Raw genomic sequence first — 11,927 nt, 5'->3', positions numbered from 1 at the left:
TCGAAATTACACAGTTAAATTGACGAAAAGTGAAGGCTAGCCGCGGGCTACACGGTTCAATTCTATTTAAACCAGGATAAGTTTTGCCACCACACAAGAAAAAGAAGGCCACAGGCAAAGCATTGCTAATTCAAATATCCTGCAACTCTGGAAAGAATAGAATATGGTGCAATAATTCCCTAACTCACACAAATTTAGAATAATAATGTCAATGTCCAATATTTTAGGGAAAAACCTTTGACATTATTAAACTAATAGGGTAATGGCAGCCCTCTGCCTTCGACTGTATTAAGCTCTATGGGGAAATAACATGGGGTGCCATTAGTCTATTGTTCCATTCCTATTTTTCAATTTTTAATAATGTTCTACAACTAATTAATTAATTAAATAAATAAATAAAATTGACTCTCAACACCACTTTATTGAAATTTACAAAAAAAAAGTATCATTTATTTCAATGGGATGAACCTGGAAGAGTGAGTGGCTCCAATACCAGGTCGACCGTGCTTAACTGGTTTGTAGGTTATACTGAATTCCCCCAAATAATGTCCAATCATTTCAGGCTGGAGAAAAAAAATTGGTTACAGTTTAATCATTAAGTACTCTTTGAAACTTTTCTCCGGATATTTACCTTAACTTCAACTTGGTTGAATGTTTTGCCATTATAAACACCAACAATGGATCCAACCATTTCTGGAACGATGATCATGTCTCTCAAATGAGTTTTTACTACTTCCGGTTTCTCCAATGGACCAGCTTCTTTCTTAGCTTTCCTCAACTTCTTGATCAAAGCCATTGGCTTGCGTTTCAATCCACGAGAAAACCTCCTTCTCGCTCGGCAGTGGACAAGATCCATCAATTGGTTGCTGATGATGAATAATTATCCCAACAATTAGTATGGTATTTATTTATTTGAATATGTTGTTCACAAAGTCAACAGTGTGACGTATGTGTGAACATCGTAAATCCATACAATAGGCATGGTACTCAATTTAGTAATCAGTGTGAAAAGACTTACTTGGTCATGTCCAAGAGTTGGTCCAAATCTACACCTCTGAAGGTGTATTTACGGAAAGTCCTTTTCTTCTTAAGGATCTCTTGTTGCTCCTTGAAATAAACATTTTGATTTTAATTAGGTAATATTAAGGTATCTTATTCCTAATCTACGTCAATGCATTAGCCACCAAGGCTTAGCGCTCATGGGGGTACGGTTATGTTCACAAACAATATACTTATACTAATAACAAAATATACTTTGAAATAAATAATTTAACGTATTTAAGGGACGATTATTGTTGAATTAATTATGATTATTAAGGATTAAACTTACGGCGTCTTCCATGATTGCTTGGATTGCGTTAGCTCAACCAGCAGAAAAATGTGGACAACGCTACAGTGAAAGAGAGGCTGTAAAACTCGTAGTCTCGTACTCATATAAGAGATGGCAGCACGGTTGCTGATAAAAGCGGGAAATCGCAAAAAGCAAAGGGAAGATGAAACATGAGTTTCATCGCCATTTTATAATTTCCGTTTCTTAATTTTAAAATCGCATGACTTTAAGCTCATTATTATATATGAGCATTTGTAATTAATAAATTAAAGATATATACTCGAAATCAACAATTAAGCCTACCAATATGTTATGTTTTTACGTAACTGAATTACAGTTTGAGCAATTTCAAAGGGAGGATGAAATGCGAATTATATTATAAATTTATTTTTAGAAACTTTATGAAAACAATATATAAATTGTTTACGACACTAACTGTAGATAAACAATGAAAAAAGATTAAAAACAAATCTAATTTCAGACGAATCAATTGTTTGTGGCGTATATTTTGTCTAAAGTCAGGCTTAAGATCGAACCATTTAACACCAAATTCCTTACATAAATAATTAGGGAGATTTTAAAGCAGATGGCGAGAAGGTTCGCGAAAAGCGAACATTAAAAACATGTTCTTCAAAAAAACCTCAAACAAAGAACCTAATTATGCCGAGCTTATCGTTACATTAAACATAAACCGGTTCCCTTAGCAGTCCCCCTGCTAAGAAACGATCTAAAATCCTCCACGCCTATCACTTGACTCTACACCACTAACAAGCATTCATAGACCGTTTCATAACCCTCACTGACAAGACAGAAGGGGAAACGATATAGAAAAGATCCTGAAGGGGAATATATTAGCCATGTGTATGGATGGTGTATTTCCAACCCTCTGAATTCCACCACCACACACAAAATTCGAAGTTTAACCGCGCAAGGAGAACGAAACTCGGCTTCAACGGGAGTGGGTGTGGTTTTCTTTCCTTTCCTATATCCCTTTAAGAAAGTTTTTAGCAGGTGTCAAAGCGTGTCTCGTCTAGCTTCTCCGAAGTTACCCCGAGCCAGTGTGAGAGAGGGCATCGCTTTAGGTAGACCTATGTTGATTTTGGATTAAAGAAAGATATAATCGGAGAGAAATCAGCCGACTTTTTATCCCTACCTGCGTGACAGATAACTCATGAAGATGTTTTAGTTTCAGTCAACGAATAAATATTTACATACGTATCCGGGTAATAATTAATTAACTAATAAACAATCAAATTAAAAGGATTATAACGCGTCGCAACTCGAGGATTAACAGTTTTCAAGAGCTTCTATTATCGGATCGTCGTGATTAAAAAAAATGCTCATGAAATGTTTCGGAAAAAAGAGAAAAACTCATCATTGCAAAATTGTGCTTTTAGATGACACCGAATTGATACAGGAGGTCCAGGTGAGATTTGATTTTGATTTAATTGCTTTAATTTTGAAGAAGATTTTTATCAAATATAAAAATGGAATATTATATTATACGAAATAAATTAAAACTGGATTTTGACGGTCGAGCTAGTTTGACAAGGGAGGGCCGGATATGAATTTATTAAATAATAAAATTAAATATCAATGGAAAACTAGTATAGAACGGATGATAGGTACCTCTCTTGCCAACTTAATCTCGCCTGAAGTCAAAAGTAACATCCCCAAATACGCATAAATTAAATATAGAATTAAAGATAAGCTTGTGTACCCCTTACCTTAACTTATTATCATTTAACTTAATTTTAATAACGTCACGGTTAAAACTTGTTTACCATTTTTTTCTTTGAGATTCGTGAAAAACATTATAAGAAAATCACCGCCATTCAACTCAATTCTTTGAAATTATTTTAAAGAAGTCAAGGAATTTAGCTTAAAAGTATCCTCATCCCCTGATATACAACCCTCCCCGTAATATCCGATGCCCCGCGGGTAACTAGAGATGTAAGTCTCTAAACTAAAGTCTGCATGGGAATAAGCGCCAGGTTCTTGAAAAAATAAGAAAATACTTCTTCTTAGCAGCGTTCGGGTCTTAGTGGGTAGGGCTGTTGTATGGGAGCACTGCACTGACTGGAGCTGCATGCACATAAGAACGCCAAAGACTTTTTTAAAAACCCGCAGGTTCAGCCAGGCAAAGAGATGTTTTTTCTTTCTTTTAAAAAAGTGCTCAACCTTGGGGTCTCTTCGATATAAAAACGCCTCCTTGCATACACCGGAGGTAGGAGAGTGGTACTTGTTCATTCCTTAGGTCTATTTCTTATTAGGTGATTGTTGGATAACGTAGGGACGGACGGAGGAAATAGGCTTAGCTGAATGTTAATGGGATTACATGCAGCAACAGGTTCCAAACTTCCAATAAAGGGAAGAATTTAGACACGAGGAAATTTCGCATCGTGATTTTCATTACTAGGCCTACTTGATATGTTTTTCAATTAAGAAATTTAAACATCAAAAATTTTAAATTCTGGTAGCATTTAAATAATTAGCATTAATTTATAAGAAAGAAAAGATCTAGTTAGTTGATGGAGTCGTTTTCCGTTTTGTAATCATGTATCGTCTAGCTTCTGATTGCACGGTTGCTAGATCGTGATCGGCCAGGCCTTAAATTACGCAACTTTTCCCCAAATGCCAAATGAAAACTGTGGTCGAGTCTTCTTAATATTCTTAATCTTATTACGAAAAGAAAAATAATAATAATAAAAAAGAAAGGTTGGTTAAAATCGGGTCTGACGCGTGCAACCAATAATTTCATGGCGATAACGAAAACGCGTGAAACCAAGTTAGTCCACGACGCGTGATCTCATCTTTCTTTTATTTATTTTTTCATATCCGTGATAATGATCAATTACCAACGTGGTTTTCCCCTTATTTAATATTACTAAATGAGATAAGGATGAAACAAAAATAGAGATTTGTCTTTGTAGATGTTACGTCTACTCCACATAAAAAACTATCACTGTATAGAGTAGGAAAAAACTAGAATGTATATAGTAAAAAACCAATGTATCAACCAACTATAAATACTGTAGACGAAAGGCGATAAGGGGGATTCGGAGAGCCGACGCGAACGATAACAGTTTTACCTTAATTTGTAATTAGATTTTAATCAGTTGTATCGAATAAACATTAAGTGTATCAACCGGCAGTTAATTACATTATTCGGGAACACAACAGAATGGCGACGGAGGCGAGATCTTGAGGACTTTGAACGCGTACAACCTTACCGTGTGAAGTTAGTTAATCAAGAAAACCCGCACTCGCGTAAAACTCCGTTCCGCGATGGCAGCAATCGGACGTTTAAATATCTTCGACAGTCACAATGAATCCTGGGAACAATACGCTGAACGCCTGACCGCGTACTTCGTTGCAAACGATATAGAAGACGTCGGAACAAGGAAAGCCGTTCTCCAGACGATACTTAGTCCCGACACGTATAAGCTTTTACGGGACCGGATACGGCCTGCGAAGGTACAGGACAAGACCTACGACGAGCTGGTAGATGTTTTACATAAACATTTTAATCCGACCCCTTTGCGGTGCATTGCCCGGCTACGATTTCATCGAAGACACCGTAAAGTCGACGAGTCAGTGGAGGCATACATCGCCGAACTCCAGAACCTCACAGAGCACTGCAAATTTGACAAAAGGGACGAAATGATTGTTGACCAAATCATTTTTGGGATCGGAAACGATCCAATGCAACAACGTCTCATTGCTGAAGAAGAAGAGAAGAAGACAATCACACTGGCACGCGCTACCACACTATTATTGGCAATGGAGAACTCAAAACGGAGCATTGGCGAAATTAGATCCGAGGACACGGCTAAGGCATCCCAGATTAACGCCATCCATACCAAGAAAGGGGCACGACCAACGAAGGATTGGCATTCTCAAAAAGATCAAAAAGGAAATCGACGGTCAGCAAAGAAGACCGATAACAAGAAGCGGTGGGACACCGGACCAACTCCTGATCTCAGCAAGTGTATAAGATGTGCAAGTCCTGACCACTACACCCGGAACTGTCCTTACGCCTATGCAAAATGCTCGAAATGTGATCGGATCGGACACCTGGCCCGGGCGTGTTTACGTCCACCGGATAAACCGGTAACAAGGGACAATCCAAGGCAATCGCATCAAGTTAACTTCGTTCAGACGGGAAACCATGATGAGTCAGTCCAGATTCACCATTTCTCCGAGTATGACGTAGACGTTTGCCAGATCCGGGAGCGACCGGGAAATTCAGGTCAAGTGGCACACATTAGAGAGGCCAAATCCCGGGATCATGGAACAGACCAGCAAAAATCATCATGGACTGTCAACGTCGTACAAAACAGGATCGGAAACAGAGAGGAAGTACCACCACCCGACACCATAATCCTGGGCGTTAATGGGACGGACGTCACGTTTCAAGTCGATAATGGCTCGGGACACACCATGATAACTCAGACAGAGTTTCAGCGACTTGTTCCTACCAATCAAGTCACACAGTTTTCCCGAAAACTGGAGTCTTACACGGGGAACGAAGTGAAAGTTGTTGGAATAACAGACGTCCGAGTCAAGTATGGCGTGGAAGAGGAGACGCTCCCGATGCTGATTGTGGATACGAATGGACCGAATCTCTGTGGCCGAAAATGGCTCTTTTCGAAGCTAAACATACTTCCATCCGTCCGATCACCTCGCAGAATGCCAATTCACGCAATCCAGGACGAGCCAAACATAGAGAGGATACTCAAGAAACATTCCGAGCTCTTCACACCTGGGCTGGGGAAAGTCAAGAATATCGAAGCCCATCTGCACATAAAACCAGAAGCGAAGCCGAAGTTTTGTAAAGCACGCACAATCCCATACGCTCGCAAAGACGCCGTCGAAAAAGAACTTCGTCGGATGGAAGCAGAAGGAATCATCGAGAAGATAGACTACTCAGCATATGCATCTCCGATTGTAACCGTTCAAAAACCAAACGGCGGGATAAGAATCTGCGCGGACTTCAAATCTACTCTCAACCCGATGTTGAATATTGACACGTACCCGCTCCCAAGGGCCGAAGAGATATTCGCTACGCTGGCCGGTTGCCGATTCTTTTCCAAGCTAGATCTGAAGGAAGCGTATAATCAGATACAGTTAGACGAGGAATCCAGAAAATACGCAGTGATAAACACCACACTGGGATTATTCCGCTTCAACCGCCTCCCATTTGGCGTAGCCTCGGCGTCGGCCATCTTCCAACGCATCATGGAGACCATATTCAATGACATCCATCAAGTCACGCCGTTCCAAGATGACACGCTCATAGGCGGGCGTGACAAACAAGAACACCTGAGAGTCCTGGACCAAGTCCTTCAAAAACTAAGGGACTTTGGCCTCAAACTGAAGAAAGAGAAATGTCAATTCCTCAAGACTGAAATTGAATTCCTCGGACACACTCTCGACGAATACGGTATTCACCCACAAAATCAGAAGATGACCGCCATAATGGACGCGCCTACTCCGCGTAACGTGGAAACATTGAGGTCATTTCTCGGACTACTAAATTACTACGCACGATTCATACCGAAGAACGCCACACGACTGGCTCCGCTATATGCTCTACTAAAGAAAGATGCACCATGGACCTGGAGTGACAGGGAAGCCACAGCATTCCACGAAGCAAAGGAAGCCATCAGATCTTCCGGCGTGTTGGTCCATTATGACGTAGAAAAAGAAATTACCATAGCATCCGATGCCTCTCCAACAGGAATCGGGGCCGTCATTTCGCACGTCATCAACGGCGTTGAGAGGCCTATCGCTTTTGCATCGCGGAGTCTGACAGCGGCCGAAAGAAACTATTCTCAGCTAGACAGAGAGGGGTTAGCCGTGATATACGCAGTAAAGAAATTCAAGGACTACATCTACGGAAAAAGATTTATCATATACACGGACCACCAGCCTCTCATCACGCTCTTCGCTGCCAATAAACCAGTACCTCCTATGGCGGCAGCAAGGATTCAAAGATGGTCATTGATCATGGCAGCATATTCGTATGAAATACGATTCCGGAAAGGTTCAGCCAATGCAAATGCTGATGCCCTAAGTCGGTCACCTCTGCCCATTGGAAATATCACAGACACTCCAGCACCAGTGGAATACGTTTTCGCCCTCAGAGATACCACGATCAACGGCCCGGTCACGGCTGAAGAACTGGCCGAATCCACAGTTGCTGATCACACGCTTGTTACCCTGCGAGGCTACATGACTCTCGGATGGCCGAGATCCAAAGCTTCGTCAGAACTGGAACCTTTCCGGAAACGCAAGAACGATCTCTCAACCTTCGGAGATATCATCCTAATGGGAAATAGAGTTGTCATTCCCCAGGCGATGCGAAAGAAGTTCCTTCAAGAACTACACAGTTCCCATCAGGGTATTGTGGCCATGAAGACAGTTGCGAGATCCCGGTTCTGGTGGCCCCAAATTAACAAAGATATAGAAGATCTCTCGAAATCCTGCGCTTCTTGTCAGCGTCACGCCAGCATGCCCGCAACTCACTATCATCCGTGGCCGCCATCAAGGAAGCCTTGGGAACGCGTGCACGCGGACTTCGCTGGTCCGATTGACGGACGCTATCTCCTAATTGTCGTCGACACCTATAGTAAATGGTTCGAAGTTGCGATCACGTCATCTCAAACATCTCACGCTGTCATCACCTTTATTCGCGAGTTAATTGCCCGTTTTGGAATAATGAACACACTCGTCACGGACAACGGCACATGTTTTACAAGTGCTGAATTTGCCTCATTTATTCATCAGAACGGGATTACGCATTTGCGATCCGCACCTTACCATCCGGCGTCCAACGGAACCGCAGAACGAGGTGTCAGGACCATAAAAGACAGTCTCAAGAAGATCTCTCACGCATCAGATGCAGAAAGCATCCTCAAAAGCGGTCTCAACATGCATACGGCCGGACCTCTGGAGAAGAGAATTGCTACTATTCTCTTCAACCATAGACGGACACCAACGTCAAACGGACGTTCGCCCGCGGAAATGATGCTGGGCCGGAACGTGACGACGCATCTCGATATATGCCACCCGAGAAATTCCACGCATGTGCCGAACACGGTTCTACCCAAATATTCCGTGAACGACTCGGTCTACGTACGCCATTTCGGATCCGGCGATAAATGGATTCCGGGTAACATCGTCAACGTCATGGGCAATATGATGTATTCCGTCACCACCATGCACGGCGAAGTGAGACGACACAGAAATCAGATCCGTCCACGAGTCGGATGTCATCTTGAAGCGACGTCAAACAACCCTTCTGCTGACACAGACATCAGTTACGGACACACGGGACTATTTTCTTTCACCGAAAGAGAACATCAAATGCCACAACCACCGGACAATCGCTCACAAGCCAGTCAACCCATTAGACCCTTCCAGTCAACTCAGTCACCATCTAGAGAGATGACATCAAGTATACCGCAAGCCAGAACCGTACCATCCACCGAACCCGGATTGGACGTCATAGCAGAATCGTCCACCGAATCCAGTAGACACGTCATAGATGAATCATCCATCCGACAAAGTTTGAGAGTCGTTCCCGAATCTTTGGACACCACCACTACCTCTATCGCCAAAACGAAAGCCCACCGGACAAAGAAAACCCCAGCGCGGTACCAACCTACCTAAAACTAATTGACAGTTACTTATCACGCTATGTAAAAAAAAAAAAAAAAAAAAAAGGGTATTTGTTACGTCTACTCCACATAAAAAACTATCACTGTATAGAGTAGGAAAAAACTAGAATGTATATAGTAAACAAGATGGCCCAAGGGCTGGGCCTTAATAGTAATTTTACACGGCTCACGTGACCCCCCGTATAGTTGATTTCCAATAAATCGTACAACTAAAAACATTTCTGAAACACAATCGTGTATCCCTTTAATTGCTAATAACGTCACATTTCAAATAATATTAATGAAACTAAATTGTGCACCCCACTAAAGTATAATTTTTAAAAACCATACGAATCAAATAATGTATTTAAACAAAATCCTGGATCCCCTAAACCAGAAATCACTATGACCGTAAAGCGTCCCCTCTATTTTACGAAACCTAACCTAACCATCCAGCATAATCTCTGATGTATCACGCGCACAAAGGGACAGCGACAGGGGTTTTGGTGCCGTTTCTTAAATTTTACCGGAATTAAAATTCCGTGTAAAATTAAAAAAGCCCGCGAGATTTAAACTACCATTCTTTCCTCTCTCTCTCCTCTCCGAGCGGGATGCCCCCTCTCCCTCTTCCCACTCTCACTAATATACCAGGCAGGCAGCGGAGCTTCGTTTCCCTCCGATCTGGGTTCCATCTCTCTTCGTATCGCCATCGCGTACGCTAGCGATCTCTCTCCCCGCACGCTTTCGTTTTCCCTCTCTCTCTCCCATCGTAAGCGTTCGTTTCGAAACCGGTTTCGCGGACGCGTCCGGGACAGGGACAGGGACAGGGACAGGGACAGGGACAGGGACAGGGGTTTTGGTGCCGTTTCTTAAATTTTACCGTAATTAAAATTACGTGTAAAATTAAAAACCAATGTATCAACCAACTATAAATACTGTAGACGAAAGGCGATAAGGGGGATTCGGAGAGCCGACGCGAACGATAACAGTTTTACCTTAATTTGTAATTAGATTTTAATCAGTTGTATCGAATAAACATTAAGTGTATCAACCGGCAGTTAATTACATTATTCGGGAACACAACAGTAGATATAGTTGCATTAATCTGGAACGCCCAGCAAAACATCCTTACTTCAATGATGTAAAACCTTGGGCTTTTGTTATAGTGTGCAGACAAATGTTGTCAGTCATTTGAGAGTGAATTCTGTTCGAATCAGTGATCATTCTTAGCTGTTCGAAACCTGAGATGCTCTCACAAATTACTGGCTGGCAACACTGAAACGCAATTAAATCGAAGCAACAGAAGACGCTATAACGTCAAGCTAAGCCTTCCCTTCCTAAACCACATCCGATCCCACCTTTACCCCCATATGACAAGTGTATAATGTATAGACTGTCACAAAACATTATACAACCCACCTTCATCCATCGTCACTGTCAATTAAAGTCTACGGTTCGCTGATCATTTAGAACGATATCAGAGTGAAAACAAGATGGGAATAGAGTGTCACTGAAACAATGATCGCCTTTTGATTAAAGTTACTAAGAGAGAGGTATAGCCGGATTAGGTCGTTCGGAATTTCTTAACCCCTAGAAAACAAAACAAAAAAACTATACTAGGTGCTCAGCGAGCATCAAAATCACCGTCAATTGACATGACTTTATCAAAACCGAAGTGACTCGAAGCCGATACGCTCTGATAGAGCGAACAAATCCTTACCTAACTTTTGTGATAATGGTCAAGTTCAATCATTCGCTTCCCCGAGTTAGCTAGCTATATACCAAGGAGTAATCACGTTGGTCTAATTAAAAATTACCGGGCCATATCTATTCGAGGGTGAAAAATAGTAATTAAGAACCAATTTAATCAATAAAGAGTTGAGGACGTAGTTCGTGGACCGTTATGCGTTGGGACAATTCCATTATTCGTGGCCCTCTAGTTTTAGAGGCATTGATACGCAAATTAAACTTATTTATAATAAAACTGATTGAACTTTTAGCCCCGTTATAGAAATTATATAGTTAACGAGTAACAGTTTAATGTGAAATGCTTGGATAAATCTATTTTAAGAGTGTTTTGTCAAAGTTATCTCGAAGAGAATAATCAGAAAGTGGTATTACAAAGAAACCGCTTAGAACTTTGCAGCGCACCATTCGCAAACTCTTTAAATAAACACAAAATAGGTCGTCAAAAAGATTCGCGAGGTTATTCAGAGAGGTCAAAGAAAGAGTACCTAATCTCATGATTAAGTAGCCTTTCTTTGATTTCTTATCTCTTAAAATATACTAAAGTCTCTGAATGAACTTTTCAAAATGAATGTTTGCATCCCACTTAGATTGATAGATTTCATCTCTTAGTTTTCGTGATTAAAGCCGCGGGGTATTTAACATTAACCGAATGAAAGCTTACCTATAGAGTGCCCGAATCAAAAGTGGTTCCTCAGGAAATTCGTTTCGTTTTTGGCGTTTTTTTTTTTTTTTTTTTGTGGTCTCGGACAAAATGGTGCTATAGCGTGGGACTCGCGTCAAGGACAGACAATCTTTCTTATTCCGAAATTGAAGTCACTTATCTATGTTTAAAAAGGAACTCAAAATTGATCTCGTGACCAAAGAGAGTTAAGAGTTAACCGAAAGACCCTTCCCCTTCAAGGGTTTTTTAGTTGGAAAAAATCCCCGCGGCCATCACACAGTCAAAATTGATAAAAGTAACCTTGACTGCGATTTTTGTAAATCTTTTATTTTTCTCATTCAAATGAAAGAAATCTTTTTATCGGATATATACTTTTTTTTAAGAGGAGAAAGGTGATTACCGAATAAATAATCTTTTTCTGTGAACAACTTGTTTTTTCATTTCCCCCTCTTGGCATGGTCCCATGATCATCACTATGTAATTTACTCAAATGTCTGGATGGGAAGGAAGGAGCCTCATGGCA

The 11,927-nt window shown here is 41.2% G+C and overlaps 2 protein-coding genes across 6 annotated transcripts in view; one reads left to right on the top strand and one right to left on the bottom strand.

Annotated features, from left to right (window-relative positions):
• Window positions 1-401: 401 nt before the first annotated feature.
• Window positions 402-1,473, bottom strand: RpS15 (ribosomal protein S15). Its single transcript, XM_089868053.1, has 4 exons — window positions 1,331-1,473; window positions 1,019-1,107; window positions 632-866; window positions 402-563 (listed from the first exon to the last, which is right to left on the bottom strand). Exons 1-4 carry the CDS (start codon window positions 1,340-1,342, stop codon window positions 450-452), a joined length of 450 nt encoding a protein of 149 aa, XP_089724179.1. The 5' UTR covers window positions 1,343-1,473; the 3' UTR covers window positions 402-449.
• Window positions 1,474-1,928: 455 nt separating this feature from the next.
• The window catches only part of LOC149692327 (band 4.1-like protein 4), a 30,319-nt gene continuing 20,320 nt past the window's right edge, over window positions 1,929-11,927 (top strand). For 2 of the 5 annotated variants that reach the window (XM_089868048.1, XM_089868047.1), the window contains exon 1: window positions 1,929-2,756. In XM_089868048.1, the coding sequence (XP_089724174.1) occupies window positions 2,667-2,756 (90 nt within the window). In that variant the 5' untranslated portion in view covers window positions 1,929-2,666. The remainder of the gene's footprint in view (window positions 2,757-11,927) is intronic. The other 3 variants (XM_089868045.1, XM_089868044.1, XM_089868046.1) reach the window with 2 other exon arrangements.

Source organism: Phalangium opilio, unplaced genomic scaffold (genome assembly GCF_054372755.1).
Source record: "Phalangium opilio isolate 3A_F unplaced genomic scaffold, DU_Popi_V2 ptg000024l_1, whole genome shotgun sequence".
NCBI classification, from domain to species: domain Eukaryota; kingdom Metazoa; phylum Arthropoda; class Arachnida; order Opiliones; family Phalangiidae; genus Phalangium; species Phalangium opilio.
Note: the sequence above shows the minus strand (reverse complement) of the source record. Positions and strands in the feature narration are given on the sequence as shown.